General features: G+C 38.2%; 1 protein-coding gene across 1 annotated transcript; it reads left to right on the top strand.

Annotated features, from left to right (window-relative positions):
* Window positions 1-1,034: 1,034 nt before the first annotated feature.
* On the top strand, window positions 1,035-17,115 carry ASIC5 (acid sensing ion channel subunit family member 5; the record flags this gene model as incomplete). The annotated part of the gene is made up of 10 exons (XM_081998845.1): window positions 1,035-1,074; window positions 4,766-5,072; window positions 6,953-7,184; window positions 8,299-8,418; window positions 9,404-9,553; window positions 10,133-10,280; window positions 11,827-11,883; window positions 13,982-14,150; window positions 16,201-16,292; window positions 16,916-17,115. The coding sequence occupies 10 exons, from the start codon at window positions 1,035-1,037 to the stop codon at window positions 17,113-17,115; spliced, it is 1,515 nt and encodes a 504-aa protein (XP_081854971.1).
* Window positions 17,116-21,877: the final 4,762 nt, after the last annotated feature.

Below are 21,877 nucleotides of genomic sequence, written 5' to 3'. Positions count from 1 at the left end.
TTCCAAGAAGCTGAGTAAAGAAAGCTTCTGCTTGTCACACGGGAATGACTAAATGAAGTTCAGCGCTTTACCTTGCAGCTAGTAACCTGAACACCACAGCCGGAAAACTGTTGGCAAACAACTAGACAGTAAGGCACTGAGGGGCCAACCTAGTACCCCTGGTAACCCAAGAACTCCGTGAGCATCAACTGGACCATCGCTAAGAGAGTGAACGGAAGAAGTAGCAGCCATTCTCATCCCCTGCAGATCAGGGAGGGAATGTGAAGGGTTGTTTTTTCAAATTATTATTTCTTAAAGTGTTAATCAAGTACATCCCAGGTCTGAATTTTCTATTATTTTTAGTTGCCTTGTATTAGATGCTCGGTTCTTTCCTTGAAACAAATTTCGAACAAGATCATGCTACACAGCAAACGCAAAAGCGGTCTCTCTCCTTTTCCGTGAGGAGTTACTGGAGTGATTGACTCCATGCATTTTCATCCTTGCCCACAGGGTTAGTTCTCAGGAATAACAGCTCACTTCTGCTAGAGCCCACAAGAACATGAAATCTGGAGCTGGTCATAAAGACGTGGATTCTAAGCGTGGATGAACTGCTTCCTGCTGCTGCTGGGAACCTGTGGCAGACATTTATTGCCTTCCAGAGCGGGAAGGGCTCCCTATCTACTTATATGCCATTCTGAACAGTGCGGTATTTTAAAGATGACTGGTCTTTCTAAAATAAAAGGAAAAATTATGGAAGAAATTTGCAAGGTGATGCAATGCAAAAGAAGCCTGCACTTGTACTATTATTAGTATAATATGTATTGAAATATATATAAATACGTACATCTGATCCTGCCATAAAACTAATCTTCTCTTTTACATTGCAGACTATGTTACTTAAAGGCAAAACATAGCAACCCTGGCAGGTAAATTGCCCAGTGTTATCGAGTACCACCTCCCCTTTAGTTTTCTATAAAAGCCATTAACCTAGCAATGATCACAGTGGTAAGGCAGCTTATTATCCATTCCTTCCTTACTGAAATAAGCACAGCCTCATGGACCAGCTTGGGAGATTCATTCAATCGGATGCTAAAGGTATGTGACTAACTATTACAGTGCTTTACCAAGGGTTTCAGTTACATTTTGGTGGGGTTTTTTCAGGACTGACAATCAGAGTGAGAAAACCTGTCTCCTTTCTCTTGCAATGTCCAAATGTTGTCCAAAAATAGCAGTAGTGTACATTTTCAAGATATAAAGAAGGGAGATATGAAAAAAGCTTGTAGGAAAAAAAAAGACAACACTTAAGTAGTGAGGGAAAGTCTCTAGCTATCGGTCCTTTATGCATTTAGAATAAAGCTAACACAGTTTTAACTAGGCAATGACTTCTCTGAATGATGCTGTAGTTTAATTTTTAGATTAAGGCAAAAAGGAAATTACAAATCTATCTAGACTAACTAACCCTTGCACAGAGGCCACACGTAACCTCCCTGAAATAACTCCTTCCAGTTAAGAGCTGTCTGAAGCTGAGCTATCTTTTAAAAAGCCATTCCTTTTTAAGATGTTCGTTAATGAAACTTCAATCATAACTAAGCATTGGGAATGCAAAAATGAAAGTGTTGTACCTTATTTCTGCTATGCAAGAGCTTAGCTTCCAGTTCTTCCCACGGGGTCCTGTTACATCTTTTTCCCCACTGGAACAAAGAGACTATTACTATTATCTATCAGTTCCACGCAGAAGTAGTTATAGATGGTGATCAATTACCTGCCGATAGAAGTTTTTAAAAACCTTTAAATTTAACTTACAGTGTTAACATTAAAGATACTGTGAATTTCCGAGGTTTTTATATAAACTCATTATAATATATCCCCGGTTATATATACAGGGAATTAATTTCTTTTTTAACACCATTGACTGGGAAGTCAGGTTCATCTGACTAACCATTATGGTTCTTGGGGCTTCTTCAGTAATCAGTGTTTCCTGGGGCAAAGCATCTGCAGCCCATCCTGAACGTATGAGCTACCTTAGTAGTTGTTAGATACATGTTACGCGTCTGGCTCCAAACACGTGGTTTGCTCCTGGACCTGAATTCCTCTCATTTAGTTACATCCTTGTTTGGGGGTTTTTTGGTTTGTTTTTTGTTTTTTGTTTTTTTTAATCCGTCCTTTAATCTTTGGATCTTCTATAAATACTGTTTTCATTCATATATTTGACAAAAATACTTTTTTATTTTATTGCCTACATTAAATGTAGTTTGTATTGCTACTGAAAGAACCTAGCTCTCTCAAGACCTTATTGTCTAATATGTCTGAGGTCAAATGTCTGTCTAAAGTCTTGCAAGATCTTACTGTCTATCTAGCAGCAGCTTGGATACTTAACTCACAGCTAGTTCAGTTGTGTTCATTACACAACCTTAGCTGAGATACACACAGCCTAAGTTTTACACAGCATAGGATGAAGGGTTAATCATTTATAATCTCATACCCATTGATATTATTTTGGTGTATTATTTTAGTATTCATTAACTGAGACCTGGAATAACCATTCTATTATTAATTATACATCAACGGAATGTACCTATTCCTCACAAACAGACCAAATCCCCAAATAAATGGCTAGTCCTGGCTTACACATTTCATACTCTTTTCCAATCCACCGTGTATGAGAAATTTCGTATTAGAGATTTACCACTTGACCCTATGTAGAGTAGTTAACAATCTTTTTTTCTTTTTCCCATTAGAGCATTTTCTAATGAAATCTGAAAGTAGAATAAGGATTCTTAAAGACACTCACTTAGTAGTGCTAATTTGGCAATTCCTCCGGTGAAAGACAGTAATGAAAGCATAGATCTACTATCTATGATAGTAGATAATCTTATGCATTAAGAGCAAAATTCCCACAATGACATAAAGCATCACGAATACTCACTGTAGTAGCGATGCACAAGAGTTGACATACAGATTAGTTACGTATTTGCATAGATTCTAAGTTATGCTTCTGCTGATTAAGCTAATTAGTGGCTTTTGATAGCCATGGACTTTTATGCAGGGATATGCTATCGTTCTCTTACCTGGCACAGTGCGTATAGGAGGAATAAACACACAGAGTGCATGCCCTGGTGAAATGGGGCTGACCTCCTTACGGTCTCTTGTCGGGGTCTATAGGCAGCAGATGCAGACGCATGCGTGTGTGTATGGAATGTACTTTGCTCTGCTGTTACTCGGGGAACACGCAAAGTGCTTTTCTCACTGCACACACTCCATGTGTGAGAGAAGCCTGCAAATGCTATCTCAAATGCAGCCAACCCAGAAATCCACTGCATTCCAGTGCGATGTACAAAGGCACACAACGCTGAACACCTTTGTAAAGGGATCCAATAGTCACTAGAGCCAGGAGAGAAACTTCTGAACAGTTTTCCATCAGAAAACTGTTTGATGATTAAAAGGTGTCACAGTAAATTATACCAGTATTGATCAAAGTTCATACATAGATCTTTAAAGAACAACATAAAGAAAATTCTTTCCCTTCAGAAACATTTTGAAATCCAGCACCATCTGGGGTTTCATTATCACAGTCCAGAGACTGTGCAAAGACCAAAGCAACATCCCAGAGTGCTGACGTGGTCACGATAGCTTTGGCAGATGACTCTAACATCCCTTTGTTCCTTTGCCCAACTGTAACAGGCTCAAGAAAATCAGTCTTATGAAGGGTATATTCTCTTCCTACAACATGCCACACTATTAAATCTATTCTTTTGGTTAAAAAAATGAAATTAGGGAAGCATTTAATTGCTGTTCAACACTAATCTAAATAATGTATTTTCACATCCTAATTATTATTGTCGCACAGATTTTCTTTGATTTACTGTTCTTATGGATTTTCCCAATGACAGAATAAAGCAGCTGATAACAATCTGTAAGTGAAGCACTGGTCAAATTATGACTAGATACAGGAAAGTTCTTATTAAGTTTCCCTCATTTGGATGTTTTGAGAGAGAACATTCTGTTCAAATCCATGCTCAAAAGATCATTCAGCAACAAGCATAAGAAAATGACTACATTTCCAGGTATTGATTATGTTCATTACTGTTAGAGCTCTTAAACTTAGATTTAAAAAATGTTTTGGGTTGGTTTGGTTTCTTTAACATCACTTTGGAGAAACCATAGGGTAAATGAAAACTAAAAACATTTGTTTCTAAGTTGTGGAATCAGAGTAGTATAAACCTAAAGAAAAGAGAGTTGATTTCCTTTTGAACCCATAACCTTTCGTGTTTTATCCAGAAACTTTTAATGATGAAAGAATTAAATTCTCTTTCATATCATTCCCTTGTTACCTTATTTCTCAGAGCAAGTATGAAGGACCAGGCCTTTAATGGGATGTTACTGTAAAAATCAGATTCTTATGTTTTTATAGTAGGTTCATAGCAACCTGTGGTTTTAGATCACTGAGGTATATCAAAACCCAATCTTTTCCACAGAAGTGGAACTACTCTTTTATATTAATGGGCTTAAAAATTTGCGTGCTTAGACTATCACAAAGTATAGTCCGTTCTCAGGCAGCACTGAGCTAATCTCCTAGCACACAGCTCTTACAGGGCTCTAGACCACCCTTAGAAGCAAGTTCACTGCTTAGAGATTTTACCACTGAAGAGAAATTTTACAACTGCTTTCCAGTACCAGAATTACATTGTTTCCTTTCTTAAGTGCCATTGAAATTCTAATTTTAAAATTTAAATTAAATTAAATTAAATTTTAAAATTAAAGTGATTTCACTTTGTTCAATGTTAAGGAACATTGGAAAAGATACGATTGTACTTAATAAAGAAACTGCTGCCACATTTGGAAGACAGAAGGAAGTATCATCAGGAGTTTGCCTCATCCACTTCGTTTCATGGAGTGCATAACATAGTCCAAACGCGGAGCAAGACTCGCAAAGTGCTGTGGCTGTTAGTAGTCGCTTGCTGTCTTGCCATTGTTATTTGGCAAATCTGCAGTCGCTTCATCTACTACTTCAGCTGGCCAACCACAACCACTGTGGTAGTTCAGTATGTGGAAAACATCAAATTCCCTGCTGTGACTTTTTGCAACTTGAACAGGTAAAAGTTATGTTTGTTGTTTGCTCTTGAGAGGCAACACCTCTTTATCCGAAAGCAGTCAGGTTTCACAACTTGCTTGAACACACCAGATAACACAAGGAAAATATGGCTCTGAAGGGCATGTCTTCCACACCACTACATGAGATTTAAATGAAGAGGAAAATATGAGAATCAAAGAAGGGAGGTTGTTTTTTTAATCTTCCCCGTCCTTCAGATGAACAATTGCACTACAGATTTTTAAGTTTCAAAACATAAATTGGAGTAGAAAAACCTCTCTGGTGATAGTTTTCTATGTATAAGTGTTGCTTCTATGGTGTAACTAAGGGACAGTCATCAGTCACAACCAAGTTAAAAATAAAAGACAAGATTTGCAAATAGAAACCTCATACAAATGTAGAAATCTTAGTCAAAGCTCAGTGCTTAGTGCTCAGCTTCACAGTTCCAGCTGATATCAGTGGGATTTGCAGGAGGGAAGCATTTTGGTTTATTTGTAAGTCGTGCATCTAAGGAACTTCACTACAGATTTCTACATTTGAAGATAACGGACAAGATTCGGACACAGCCACTTGGAAAATAACATAATAAACCTACAGCCTGATTTTTAGAGAAAATATATAATTTAGGAACAGTTTTAGAAATACAGAAAGTTTACCCACATTTTCTTATCTTCTACCTTTTGCTGGCAGAATCAGCCAGAAGTCCAAGTCTCAAGTATCTGGAGCCATTCTGCCTCACTATGCCTCCTTCCCATCGCTCTGCACAAAGCCATCCGGGGTTATACTGCACAAAATGCATTGTGGATAGAAGTCCCTCTTGATTACACTGGTCTATGATAGAAATGCCTCACTTCTTGTAACTATAACGGCAGCACAGTAAATAGTCAGCTACGGAGCATGGCAGTTGTCCGCCTCAGTGACAGTCTGCTGCCACATCCATCTGCGGTTCATGCTGTGCTTATCCTTCCCTCCTGTTTTCAGTAACAAGTTTTTTTGTTGGCAGGACAAAGAGGCACAGATCTACCATTGTCTTTATTTTTTTATTCAAATACAGTTATGAAGAGTTGTTCCTACCAATCTTCCTTAAGCATTAAGATCTATTATCCAAATATGTTGATATGTTTTTTAAAATAGGATTACATAAAATAGCAATTCTAAAGAATATGGCATTGTAGTTTCATTCCTGTTTGTTCTCTTTTGAAACTTATAACTCTTCTGTAAAACCTTACTTTACTTCAGTAAAGGACTTCAATGCTGTACATCACTTCCAACACCTCATCACGTTTTTTGAGATTTTTCGAGTGGATTCTAGGAGTAAGGATCATTTGTGGCTTATACCACTGTGTCACCAGCCACAGAGCTCATGGGAAGGTAGACTATCTCCACACTGGGATATAGTGCCTTAGTAGAGCAGGTATATGAGATTACTGCAAATGCACTTAGAAATCAATTTTCTAAATGATGGAAGACAGTTTTTTTGAAAGGAACAGCTCCTCCCAGCTAGTTTCCCACATGTAAATGCAATTGTTCAGCTTGTCACCAGTTTTACATATCTGGTTGTTGGCTTATGCAGATGGCTAATCTACTCTTTCGTTGTTTATTTTTGAATAAACAACCACACGCAACAGAAATGTTTCCAATATGACTGACCAGAATAGCCATATGAAGTTGTCCATTATCTGTTTTCAGATACGGAAAATACCCTCACAGAAGTATATAATTTATTCATGTTGTAGAGATCAAAGTGCAACATCATGGATAAGAATCACTTATAGTTTGTGAGCAGACAACAAATCATGTTACAGATTTGGCAAGAGCAGCCTTGAGATCAGTCCTGTCAACTCTGCAGAACTCCAAGCAATTTTTTCTCCTTCCCACTGACAGGTTTCAAGCTCATGCAGTAAGCAACCTCAAGATAATTTTTTTAATTTGGAACATTGTGTCTGGAGTTCTCCAAAAATTTGCTATGGAAGATAAATATTCTCAAGAGCTAAATGATTTCCTCCTTGGGAACCAGAACTTCAGCATCAAAGAGTTTACAAGGGAAAATGGGTTTTATCTGAACAGCAGCACATTGCTAGAATGTGAATTTTTTGGAAAGCCATGTTACCCACAGGTAAATATTTTTTATTTTACTAAAAGAGTAGCATGGAGGGGAAGGGCATGTTTTCTTACCACTCAGCTTGAGACATCTAGCTTTGCCAGCTACTCTCGCTGTTTTCCCTTTACCAATGGAGAAAAAAAGTCCTGCTCTAAGTCGCCCTGAGGACCCTGAGTCTCCCACTAACTGCAGAGACAGCCTGCTGGACTCCCTGAGCTGTAAAATGGAATTTCAGTCCAAACTTCTCTCTGCCTACTGCCACTTCTGCACAGATAGCAGCTTTTGAAAGCTGTCATACCTCCAGGCTGCATCGAGCAACCTTTTCCATAAACGGCCTATAATGAAGGTCAGTTTGAACACCTTTTTTTGCAAGACATGGTTGTGTGGTTTTGTTCTTGAAGTCAAGAATATAGACAGCCAGGGTAAATATATATGCAGAGTCCACAGGAATTTTAAATAATAAGATGAAAATAGACTATCTTTTGGAATTTTGGACAACAGCCAAAGAATGTGATCATCCTATTTTTATGTCGACTCTTCCATAGAGCAATTCCCAACTTAAATAGAAAACTTGAACAGGAAAGTCAGGCCTAAGTTCTTTCAGATTAATCTAAACTTTAGATATGCTGTAGCTTCTAAAGTTAGGCATTGGAGAGTTCTTTTAACTGAAAAACACTAGTGCTAATAACTAAAACTAAAGCAACGAGGTGCAGTCATGTTAGGAAATGTTTTCAGTTAAATGATGAGGTAGCTTTGGGAAAAAATGCAAATATTGTACTTGAGTTTTGAAACAGTCTTCACTAAACATCTACTGGAAAGATTAAAGTTGGTTTTGAATATATAATTCCTGTATAGAAAGACAACAGGACCTCATTAATTATTCTGAGCAGCTCACAGGTATTAATAAACAATATGAAATTTCTCCTTTAAATTTCATTTTCTATAGGACAGGATTAAATCCTTTTGAATATTTTCATCAATTACAACTTTTCTGATTGTAATATTGTTCCTGCAAAGGCAGTGCTAAAAGCCAACCAACCCCAGCAGTCCCTCTCGCATTGTGACTCACTAATGAGGCTTCAAGTGATCTTTCTTTCATTTTACTCTTCCCTTATTTCCCTTATTGAAGGATTTTGAACATGTTTTCACTGAATACGGAAACTGCTTTACTTTTAATCACAATGATCTTCCAGCAAGAAGAGTGAGTTTGTCTGGAAGAGGCTTATATCTACTTTTTGATGTCCAACAGGTACAGCTATCCTAATGATTATAAATAATGAATCATGTAATAACTTATAGAGGCGTAAAGGTGTTTGTTTAGGGGTTGGTTTTGGTTTGTAGTTTGACTGGTTTTACACAGACCTTTAGAATTTCATGCACAAAATTCTGTACCAAGACTATTTCCGAGTGAGGGGGTGATTTTAAAGGAAAGGTCTAATAGAGACTTAAAAATTCAGAATTATTGATTTTTGTCTACAGCTAAATGGTTCTGAAAGTTGCAACTGAGTATATATATATGTACATATACACAGTACATCTACAACTGAAACACATCATCAGAGCAGTAATTTAATTTTATGCAATCATTTCCAGATAACATAATTTCATTTTAATAGATGGCATAGTAGGGAAGGTCATATGCTGCCAATTTCTAAGTAGTACTGAATTTTAGTTGCCGCAGCAACTCCAAGTGCTCAATGCCAGCTAAGATCTGGTCTTTGCACTGTAAATAGTCTCTGACCTTATTTGAATGGTCTTTGACCAACAAAAAACAGAGAACTCGGGGAGTATCATCTTGTGACATCAGGGAAGAAAACTAAAATCTAGAGTCATTTTTGACTCAGACACTCACTTTCGTTCACTAGGAAGTATGAGGCAGAAGTGACAGGTTCTGGAGAGCATAATGGAAAGTTTGCTGAAATGTGATGGGTAGTTGTAAGTAAAAGGAATGAATACCAAAGTTAAGAGTAAAGGTTCATCTATGCTTTCTTGCTTTTGAAATTGGGGGATAACAGAAAGAAGTAAAAACCTGAAAGTTTATAGTAACTGGAAGGAAACCCACATAGGTAAGCAACAAAGGAAATTTAAGTCAGCCTACTTCTATACTTTTCTGTAAATTGCCAAAGTTGTGACTAGAGATACAAAGAAAAAAAGATAGTACCATTTTCAATATAGCTAAAGCTTCAGAGGGTAAGCAAAGCCAGAACTATTTTAAATACTTCTTTTTCTATCAGGAACAATTCACTGATGAACCTGCTATTGGTTATACCGACGCTGGTATAACTTTTGTTATCCATTCACCCAAAGAGCTTCCACGCTTTGATGGTCTAGGTTTATTAACACCGGTCGGCATGCATGCACAGGTCGCAATCCGCCAGCTGAAGGTAAGGACTGCATCCATCAAGCAGAAATAGTGGTCTTTATTGTCTCCAATTCTCTTCTGAAGCATGACGATGAATTAGACATTTTGGAAGTTAAAATGTTTATCATGCCAAAGCAACTTCTAAAAATAACATTTCCCCCAGGTACAAACAAAATTACTGGTGTTGGGGGTGTGGGGGAGAAGACGTCATTGTTTTTCATTATCTGTATCTACTGAAGTCAGCCTTTCTTTACTAACATCTTACAGTCCTGCTGATAAATAAAGATACAAGGACACCGTGGCAGTTCTCCATCACGACAACATTAATAGCAACAGAATGTTCTGGATTCCTAGTGGAGTCCAAGTGGAATGGACTACCCTTCTGCACTAGGCTGGCTGATCAGGTTCTGCTTTTGCTGAGAGAGAGAGGAGATGATTTTATAATCCCAAAAGCACAAACTGTAATTGCCTCCAATTAAATCACAACGTTACTGTTTATGTCTTCAACAGGCTTCCTTTAGCACTTTAAAATGTGAGAAAACAGTATCTAAATTTAAAGGAGACAAAAAAAATTGTATTTTCTGTTATTATTACCCTACAGTCAATTATCCAAGAATACCCATGGGGAGAGTGCAAGCCTGATATAAAGCTTCAGTACCAAAAGATTTATAGTACTAACGGATGTTTGCAGGAATGCAAGGCCCGGTACATTCAGGACCGGTGTGGCTGTTTGCCTTTCATTCTTCCAGGTATTTCTCAGGAATATCATAATACTATATACTTATCTTGCTAGAAGAGCCCACCTGTTATTGAGCAGCAAAGGAGATGGGACACATGCTTGAGGGATATCTACAGCTGGGCTTAAGTAAATTTATATAAATTGGTCTTTTTTTTTTTTTTTAATTCAGAGAAAACAAGATATTTGGTCAGCTCTAGACCTAGCAAGCATCTGGTCATTAGCTATTCTTAGGAAGCAGACCAAAAAGCTTCAAAGAAAAGATTATGCCTCGGGGCTGTGCTACAAGTCTGTAGTCTTCAATCTGGCTTCCTAAAGAGCTGGAACTAAATCCTTAAGAAGTCACAGATTTTCACATGTACTGCAGAAAACCTACTTTGCAGGTTTCTAGCAGCCACAGCAGAACTGATTGCCTGACAGAAACCAAGGTCCCCCACATGAACTCTGGAAGGAGACTGGCACCTAGAAGAGGGTTCTGCAAAAGCCAAAAGGCTGCACGAAGCCATCCAACCATCCCAGAATGCAGAGTAGGTGTATGCTGTAATACTCCCCTTGCGAATCCAAGCATCTTAGTCACTCTAGAAATAGAAAGCAGTAACTCTGAGCCACGACCAGTCTCCTCCCTCCCACCTTTTCAGCATTAAAAGTAATGGTAATGCTGTCACCTCTCTCTGAAGGAAGAGCTGGAACCCAAATCTCTGCTCTCACAGCTCTTTTTTCACAATTAGAGGGCAAGAAAGCCACTGTCATGCCTGCACTTTCTGACTCTCTATTTTTAAATATCCCCAAGCAATGTAGAGTGTTTTCACTAAGGAAGACACATCAGTGAGTAATCTCCAGCCTGTTTGTCTGACAACCTCTTGGAAAAGAGTTTGGCAGTGCCCTGGAAACTCACGGAAAGGGGGTTGAGAAGGCAATGAAGTCTAGGTCTGCCCTAGCCAGGGTGAGAGCTTTATACAGTGGCAGTTAGATAAAGGAGGGCGATGCTGCCTTTAACTGTGTGCTAAAGTGCTAAGTAACATTTCCATGCAAGGAAAAAATTGGGTTGAAACTGAGACCATCTGAAATCTGAAAACTTTGCTGTTAGCTCAGGGTACTATCTTACCGCTTCAGTCTCCAAACAACCCTTGCATGAAGTTCAAAACTTTTGCTGAAACACTTTGGGTATTAACCTACTCTGGGGGGTTTTGGTTGGGTTTTTTTGGTCTTTTTTTTTTGTTTGGTTGGTTTTTTCCTCTCCATTTCCACTAGGAAAAACAGAAATTCCTGGCTTTAGCAAGCTAACACAGAATGACCCACGAGCTTAAAGGCAGTGCTGGCTGGCACACATAATGAAGATATTTGCTCCAACAGCAAGCCTCCTGGCTTGGTCTGTTGTCTCATTTTGCTATGTACCCCTTTTGGTGTTGGCAACTGCGCTGGGCCCAACTGAATTGTTTTCTCAGTTGTATAATGATAAACATGAAGTGGTGAGCAGACTTTACATTTCAGTTTAGTACAAATAAAGCTAGTGGTTGAATTATTAATTGAAGTTCTAACGTTTGCTGTTTATTTTTAAGGAAATGGAACAGAATGTGATTTGCTGAAGTTTTACAATTGTGTTTATCCTGCAGTAAGTAAGTAATAATTTCATATTTTCTAAGCCAATTCCAAATCGCAGACAATATCAATTAAAACAAAATACTGAAAGTAGTACCGAAATGGAGTACCTCCCCGCTCATTTAATATTCTGAAAATAGAGACCAGAGCATTAAATAGATGCCCATTAAAAAAAACGTAAGAATTAATTTTAATAATAAGAAATGGTTCAAAATAGAAGAATGTTCAATTAATCTCCTTTTAGTTATCAAGCCTCTGGCTTGCATTTTTGCACCTTCATGGTATTACCCTTCTACCTTCAATGTTGTATTCGTTTGTGACAGAAAAGTGAACAGCACTGTAATAGCAGGTTTGCTAACTGATAAAAAATATAATTCAAAATCACTGGAATTTAAGGGTTTATATTTTCAAAAGTAAAGCGGGTTATATGTTTTCAAAGTGCTCCAAATGCAATTCATTTCCATAGACAAGTAATCTGCACACAGTAGGTATGAAATTTGTAAGTTACTACAACAGACTTTCTGGAAAATACTGCAAATGGTAACCTGAGGAGTAAGTTCTCATGAACTTTACAAAGCCTCCTTTGCAATTGTTTTGGATTCTGCTATGTAACGTGACTCTCCCTTCCCAAAGGAGTGAATGATTAAGAAACCAAGTAGATTAACAAGTTTTGGGGGACCTGTGTGAGAGCTTATTTCTTTTGATTAGGGGTGTGCAACATTCAGGCAAGGTCTACTATTATGAACAATGACTATTTCTTTTTCCTGAGGCTCTTTCGAAATAGCCTCCACTAAGTTGGCATTCTTATATAATCGTGATCTTCGATAGCCTGTCATGGTTTATATCTTATTTTACTTAATTGATATTCTGTGACCAAGTTTCAAAGAAACCACTGAGCAATAAACAAAAATGACCCCCAAGTCCTCTCAATGATAGAATTCAGAGCTGGATCCCAGGAGGAAGTGGCACCACAGTACTGTACATGGTGAACCGTGTACGATACCTGGCTTTTAGGTGTCTGGTCCCAGGACCCCAAGTGAGGTTCTAAGTCTTCTTTTACAATGCAGGAAAGAAAAACACCCAGCAACAAAATCTCAAACGGCAGCACCACTGATCCAGTATCTGAGGGACCTACTCTTGGCAAAAGCATTTATTTTAGGCACTCTAGAGGCTGGCTATCCAGAATGAAATCTACAGTCCTAGCATCCCTGGAGACCACCTCAAGTCATCAACTGACAGGCTATCTCCTCCCCTGTGGTTTGCAAAAGTGGGAAGCCCACATGCAGAGGGAGCAGACACAGTGGCCTCCACCACACCAGGGAAACAGAGCATCACAAGCAGGAGGTTATGGTACTCACCTCAGAGTACCAGATCGTTATTTACGGTTTAGGCTTCAGAAAGTATTTATGCCTTACCATTTTTCTTCTAATTTTCTCCAGCTTTCATAGACTTCCATAATGATTTATTTCTGTTAGAGCCTCATCACTGGAGTGGCTCCCCAGCTTCATGAACAGCCAGACCTGCAGAATTTTGTGACTTCTCTTTGGTATTTGACGAAACAAAGTTGTCCCTAAGCCCTCTTAGATGTCTTAAGCCAAATTATCAAAAGGCAAGGAGGGGTTAAGATGAAGTGAATTTAGCTTACCGAGACTTTTACATAGTTATCAGATGATACTAAACTACAACTGACATTGCTCTGGAAGCTGTTCCTGTGCATTGAAAGGAGCTAGGCAAACATCAAGGCATCAAGACCAAGGTTTATATACCTAAGTGTGTAATCAGAAAGCTAGCACAAAACATGGAAAGTCTTCTGCTGTCCTACCATTTAACTGTGGGTGAGATAAGCACATAAAGTCCCAATGAAGGCAGAAAGACTTAGAGGTGCTGAATTTCTTTGGAAAGAGTGACCAAAAAAACTCAACCATTGTTACTGTGCACCAGTTTCCCAAATGCGAGACACAAATACTTATTTGTTCCTTCAAATCTAGGTTTTTTAAGGATAATTAACCCATATCTTTATCAAAGTCAGTTAAGCAATTTTGTAAGTTTTAAAAAGTCTTAAAACCGTATGCTTTCTGCATGACATTTTTAAAACTCTCTCTTCTGACATTTCAGATGATATAGAGATAAAAGGATTATGTACAGTAGGAACCCACAATTCCACTTGCCCTGCCCCATGTGAAGAAACGGATTATCCTACCACTGTCACCTATTCAAGTTTTGGAGGAGAAAAAGCCATAAAATACTTTTCTGCAAAACTGAAGAAAAGCCCAGAATACATCAGGTAATCTTGCTTAACGCTTTGTTTAATGAAGAAATGATCAGTTACTTCTAAGTGTGTATGATGTAAATTATGCACAGAGCTGTGTCGCTCAGTAGTAGTGCTGAGCTGGCATAATCGCATACTTCTAAATTCATAGAAGAGACATCATATATGCTTATGCTTTAATAGAGCATATGTACCTTACTGTTAATATAATAAATTGATGCCAGATTCACTTGCAAACACAAGCATTATCTATCCAGAAATAGAATCATTTCCAGATTTTTTTTTGCTAGAAAGATACAATCTAGTTGTCAAAGGACATTCAATACAGTTTTACAGACTGAATTGCCTCTTGTTCACGGATGTAGATGTCAGCAGTACAAGACAGGTGCTACATGAACTCATAGTATCCACAGCATCAAAATATGTTTATAAAGAACTGTAGAAAATTTGGCTAACGAAATATCTACGAGTATTTCATTGTTTCGGTGACTTCAGTTTTCTCACTCTTGAAGCCATCAGTCTGCAAATGCTTGCATATGTTTATACATGAAGAGGAACTATATGAACCATAGAATAGTTTGGGTTGGGAGGGACCTTTAAAGGTCATCCAGTCCAACCCCCCTGCAATGAGCTGGGACATCTCCAACTAGATCAGATTGCTCAGAGCCCCGTCCAACCTGACCTTGAATGTTTCCAGGGATGGGGCATCTACCACCTCTCTGGGCAACCTGTGCCAGTGGTTGCATCATCATAAAAAAATTACTTCCTTATATCTAGTCTAAATCTACCCTCCTTTAGCTTAAAACCATTACCCCTTGTCTTATCACTACAGGCCCTATTAAAGTCTGTCCCCAGTGAAGATTATGAAAATTAAACCTGTTGTTATATGCAAAAGTTATTAATCCTTTTAGGATGTTTTATCTTTGGTGATTATTTTATTGTCTGTAAACATTATGCGCAACCCAGTAATTATTCAATTAAGCAAGTGAAAATACAGAACATTCCCCTGTTACCAAGTCTTAACCAATAGGAATCCATCCGGCATATTAATGAGTACATATTCCAAACTATAAAACATAGAGATCTATTGATTTCTGAAGATGGAAGAAGGGAAAAGTTAAATATTTATTGGATAGTTCTGCTAGCAACTCCATGAAAATGGTAGGAAGTCTTATTAACAGAAGCCACGAGAATAAGATTATTTTTATTACTCAGTGCTACCTGAATTTTAGAATTATCACCTAAAGAGATAGAAATTATCATTTTGTACAGCAAATACTTTATTTTCAGTGCATATTGTTAATGAGCTCTTTGTCACCGTCACCCCAAAAATCCACAGCTGTTCACACTTCTGAAGAATAATCACTACTTTTATTCTTAAAAGTCACAACATTATGTGTGCAATCAGTTTTTGTGTCTGTTTTATTCCACAACCGTTATGTTTATATCCTATTTAGGAGTTATGCAGAATCATTCTGTAGACACAATATCATAAAGATGAGCTCTTTACTCACACTGAATCATTCCACAGGTCTTCTCCAACTGAGATTTACCCACTCTTCCGCTTTTGCAGCAGGCAAGAATATAATTAGGTAAGCGAGGCTATTAGCAGAAGACAGAGCTAAACATCCGAGTACAGGACAAGGGCTCTTCTGCACAAACGTGCTCTTTGAAATAATCACAGTTGAATATGCAGTTGCACATAAACAAGAAGTGCTTACATGCTTCCAAGTGCTATATCTGCTGTAGGTCAGGATGCTTGACATTTCCTCTCAAGCTCGTCTCTGTGACCCTTAAAAAGTACGGGTCTATCTCCCAGAACAGATCTAGAGTTACTTTTTCAACATAGCCTGAAGATCTACTCCTCTGATAAGCTCACGTTATAACTGTTGTTATTAGGACACCTTTTTTTCCTTCAGTCAGCTAACTCAGTCTGGTAATTCTCATCTAATTGTTCTTTAAGACACGATCACTCTCCCTGAACTCGGTCCATGCTGATAAATGTTGGTAAAAACGAGCCGCAGTCCTGGCTGCCTCAAGTAATACTGTATGTATTTGTCATTAGACAGAACCTTGTGCGCATTGACATTAAATATCATGATCTGAGCTACAAAGTAACACAACAGCAGAAGGCCTTGACTATATCAGAGTTGCTTGGTAAGTGAATGTTTAATTTTTATTTATTGCCGATTAATAATTAATCCAAAAATAAGAAAACCCACACAAACCAACCTGTTTTTATTCTCCCCTCTCCTGAGTCATAGCCTACGTGGGCTCCTAAACAAAAAGCAATACCTTCTATATTGTAATGGCAATAATCATGTCTGCCTCATGGTCATTTTCGCTACTGTCTCCTGTCATTCCATTAAAGAACCTGCAGTATGGACAGCAGCTGAGAGTAAGAATTAAGTCTGACGCTAGTTTACAGCTGTATCACAGGCAGCACTGCAAGAATAGTGAAGTTTATGGTATTTGGAGGGGAGAGGGAGAAGATGGGAAGGAGAAGCAAAAGAACGGTTAAAGAGGCATAGAAGTAGGAAATATTTTAAGTATCTGTTTCACAGTAGGATGTGTTGTGTTGTACTTACTTTATTTAGAATTTTAAGAAAACGCATTAATCTTCTCCAATAAACATTCTTAAGAATATTAATTCTGTTTTCTTAAAATGATGGATTACGTATATTGAATTTATTTACCACTTAAACCCAGCAAGGTTTAGTTTGCTTGCTAGACTAAACGGAATGCTTAGGATGACATATGTTTATTTCCTTCTATTACAGCTGATGTAGGTGGCCAGCTTGGATTGTTTTGTGGTGCCAGTATGATTACAATCATAGAACTGCTTGAGTATATTTTTACTAACTTCTGTTGGATGTGCATCTTTCTTCTGTTGAAAGCTCCTGAAATGCCTCAGTGGAATAATCCATCCCAGAACCAACCAACACACAAGGAAAAAAAGATGGGAATACAAGAATGTTAGTGGCTTGTAGAAGCACAAAATTAATTGTTTCTGCAACTTCCCTTCCTTTTTAAGATACAAGTGAGACAGTAATATTTTGCATTGCTCCCTTCTCTGCAACCCTTATTCTTCCTGCTTTTATTGCCTAGAACTATTTCACTGTGCTAGATAACTTCAGAGAGGGAACTTTGGAAAGTCTCGCTTTCTTTTTCATGCAAGGAAAAGTGTAATCTTCACCTAAAATTTTATTTTAAAGAATTATCAATGTTTTTTAAAATAGCATAGCAAGTGATACTGACATACAATGCAATTTAGCATTTCTGAACCACTTTTTTTCTTCTGCATTTTGACTGAGGAGAAATAATTAACACACACAAAAAGTTTTTTAGCCACCCACCAAAAGGTGGAGCATTGCTATGCTGAAAAAGCAGATTCTTCACTAATGACAGAGTCTTTGCTAGCAGGTTACCATTGTTATATGTTTCAGTGAAGGATATCTTAGCTTAGCTGATCAGAATTAGGAGTGTGCCTAATAACAATAACTTCTACCTGTTTGTCTGAAATGCATCAAAAAAAAAAAAATCTTTAGTCTGCCAACTACTATAAATACAAAACTGAGACACGTAGGGCATCTGAGTGGATGGCAAGTGGGCAAACATAGTCCAAGTTCAATGTTTAATGTCATGAAAGATGATAAAGACTAAAGGCTTCATCTAAGTCTTACTAAGAATCAGTGAGAATAAGAATTTTGTGGCCTTGGTGCTGAATCAGTTTTCCTGAAAACTTAGTCCTTTAAAATTATTCAGAAAATCTTCTGTGCCTTCCTATGTCCATGTGGACCTATGAAGCAGTAGTGGTTTAGAGTCATGTTTTTAAGGAAGACTTTGGTGATTAAATAAACTGCCAGAGATGTGCAATAATGTAAATAGACACTTTCCTCACACACACTAAAGCTCATAGAACAAGAAGTGTGCCCTGGGGGGTTTATTTAATTTTTTTCTTTTTAAGTACATCTTAGCAAACACCATAGCCATTTTAAAATGTGAGAGTTAATAATTTCACTTTATACAGTATCTGTAGTGCATTTCTTTCTCTAGGATGGCTCTCTAAATACAGTTCTGAGCAAATACACATTTGCTCAAGTCTGCTGCCAGTCTATCAATCAGAGCTTTTGATGCATTTGGAGGTGCCAAACAGAGCCTGAACGGCAACCCTTTAGGGGAGGCAGACCCAAAATAATCTTGTAAAAGATGTACCCACGACTAAATTTAAGATTACAAGATAAAGGATTATCCTGATTTGAAGCTGACTTCTATTCAATTAACTGTACATAATAGCAATAGATGACTGTTTATTTGAAAACTTACAGTTGTCTAGACTTCAGAATAGCATTGTATAGACTTTGCTAATCAAAACATTTTTACATTAGAAAGCTCACAAAGGCTACAATACCTTCTGAACCACTGCTCCCCAGTCCGCGTCTGGGCCCCGCAACCCTCAGTCAGCCCAGGAGCGTGCCTCTGCACTCTTACCTAACGTAAGCACGGTGCCTGAAACTCCAGGTGAGCAATCAGCTCTATAATTCACACTATTCTTCCATACCATACACTCAAATTCAGCAACTAATGATAAATTAGTTTCTACAAGAAAAGTAGTAAGTGTACTTACTAAGCAGCCAGGTCCTTGAGGTTAGATAGAAAAGGTAGATATAAAGTAAGGAAAATACTACCATTTGGCTATCATCAACAACAGCTTCCCTTCAACATAAACCCTAGGAGAAGCAATTCAGGAAATGGTTTTGCTTCCTACAAAGAGATGCCTTGATTTTACTCCTCAGTAACTGCAGGCTTAAAAGACTTTAAGGTTAACTTAGAGATTTTTGCAATTTTTTTTTTGGGGGGGGGGATATTTCTGCTGCGACTTTCCCCTCCTATTACCAAGCACACACACACTTGGGACAGCGGCTGTACAAAAAGATCTGTCTAACCCCACTATCCAAGGTGTGTGTTGGCCAACATAGAGGAAGAATGGAAATAACAGAGCAAACATACTGCAGTATTTCTCTAAAGATTTCTCACAGCCTCAAACAGTTTGTAGCTGTAGAATCCCTGAGCCAGAAGAAATTACGTTTTCAGAAGTAGGAATCAGGTGTTATCTGGCTTCTGGATAAGAAAGCAGGGGAAAGATTAAACATAGTGATGTAGCACACCTTGTATTTCAGAGATCAAAGTGTTTTGTAGCTATCAATCACAATGATTTTTTTTGTTTGCTTCTACTAATAAAGGATAAGTAAAAGAAAATTAGTATTGTAAGGACTAAACAAAAGAAAATTGGTATTGTTTCTGCTGTGCTGAAAGTTCGAGTGAAATGAAGAGCACAGAACATGCTAAAGAATCAGCAGAAAAATCCAGTTCTCTGAAAGAAAAGGTTGAATTAAGCAAAGATGCAAGTAGAAGACTAACATGACTTGCTTACTCCACCGACTTCAGACAAGGACAGCCAAAAATCACTGCTTGGTTAAGGATTCTTCTAACACACATGGCAGAAGGAGCTCTGAAGAAAGCACAGACTGGTGTTTTGCCCAAGGTCAAGTGACAGACTCAGATGGGTTTTTTCAGCAATGGCTTCTGATGAGATTATATAAAGCAATTGATTTCCCAGCACTGCTAAATATAGCAAGTGTGCTGTGCAGCAGAGCAGAAGTAAGAGTGCTTTTGTATTTTGATGTATGACTACTGTTCTATTAAGGTGACAGAATTTTAAAGAGTTTTAAGAAAATATTTGCCTTTACTGGATAGGTTAAAGATGACATATCTATAGATAGTAAGGTATTTTAACAGTTTGATCTGATCGTCTCCTAATTTAAACATTACTTTGCTGCTTACTTGTTCACTTTTCCTTTTCACAAGTGCACGACCATGCTCCAAGTACAGAGATCAGCAAGCTCTTCCCATGCTAATTGTTTGATTCTAAAATGCTAATCCTGACAATTAAATTAGTGACATGATTAGGAAAGCCCCCTTGGGCTACTTTCATATCCTTGCCTGATGTGCACAGAGAGATCCAACACAGAATTTTGTAGCTAGAAACACATCAGCCTGAAGATTACACCCTCCAACTGGCCTGAAGTAGTTAAGTATTGCACAACAAATAAAATAAAAATGAAACATTTCTAAACACCTGCTGCAAAAGTCATTAAAGTTTATTTAACACTGTAGAGAGTATCATGCTACTGCATACAACATTTTCTGAACAATAAAGGCAATTGGGTTGTGTGGATAACAGCCTGTGTTTGGTTGCTCTGGATTTTATGTCTGTAGAGTACTGTTGTGTTGTCTTATGCATTTTCACAGCCTTGGGCAGCAGATCGGAGTATCACAGTAGCTCCTGGTACAAGGAAGACAGCGTTATAATCTATCAGACAGAGAACCTGCCAGGACAGAATGGGCTGGATATTGTTAAAGACTTGCATCACATCTTTTGACCAGTTTCTTTAGCTCATACCCCTTCTTCTTCTAAGATACTTCACAAGATTACTATTGCAATGTACGTGGCAGACATCTCTACAGGAGTGCCAGAATGTAAGGATTTATTCAAGGATAAATGGCAATTTTGGCCAAGGAGCTCAGGACGCAGGCCTGGCACTTGCTTATTTGGCAGAGCAAAATGAACACAGAATGGCCTGTACGGGAGAAGGCTTTGGAGCGGACTTTTACAGTGGATGGATTCAGTTCAGCATCTCACCAGTAGGTGCCCCAGTTACCTTAGGCTTCTCCTCTTCACAAGCCTTCTCCTGCATGGAGACTTCTCAGCGCCTATTACAGAATTACTCAGTATAACTTGAGTCAGGTTATTTCCCTCTGATTAATGATGTATGAGCTGCGGAACTATTTCAAAGGGTTTGCTGGCAAACCTGACGTCACTCAGTGCAGGCTAAGTAACAGCATCTTTGCCACACAATGTTTAGATTAATTTCTGAGGCAAACAAAAAAACCCAGCCATACCCATTCTGCATCAAAATAAGATGATCTAAGTATCTCTTAAGGAACTTATAAAAGCCAGCTGATCTACTGTTGCTTAAGGTAAAATAAGAATCTCCTTAATCCTCACCAATTCTTTAAGTTGAAACTATACAGGAAAAAGGGAATACTCCTATACAATCACTGAAGTTTGAAGGTAGTTAGCTGTGTCAACCGTCTAGCCCTAATATAATTGTTTGCACTGTGTGAATCTGGTGCTGGTAAAACTTCAGAAAGCAGTATTTCTCACCCCGAGTAATGCCCCGTGGCAGCACAATACAGCCTCTTGGTTTCTTACAGCTCCTTTCCAGTTTAGCCCTGCTCTGGGGTTGCTCCATATTTTGGAAGTCCAAGGATCTCATCCGATTCTAAAACACCTCAGACCAAGATAAACCATAACGGTTCACTCGTACTGCCTGTCAAAGTACCCAGTGTTTTAGAAGTGTATATCCCTTATTATGCTATAAACATTAGTACATCTAGTTGCTGTAACTGTATCCTGAGTTAAACACATTCTCAGGCTGACAGTTGATGTGCTTATTAAACTCAGGATACAGGAAATATCCCCAAGCTCGTATTGTGGTAATTACTTACTGCAATGTTGGAACATGACGGGGTTATAAATGGTAAGCTCTGTATGAATGGGATACTGCTGTAGATCCAGGGCTAGCATCACAGCTTGTTTGATGCTGCTTATGACCATCCTGGGCCTGTTAACCCTCTTGCACTGTAAGTCCCTTTATCTGCCAGGAGAAGCTCACCTC

The sequence above is a fragment of the Phaethon aethereus genome, assembly GCF_964289735.1.
Source record: "Phaethon aethereus genome assembly, chromosome: 4".
Taxonomy (NCBI): domain Eukaryota; kingdom Metazoa; phylum Chordata; class Aves; order Phaethontiformes; family Phaethontidae; genus Phaethon; species Phaethon aethereus.
The sequence above is the reverse complement of the archived record's forward strand: the minus strand, read 5'-3'. Positions and strand labels throughout refer to the sequence as shown.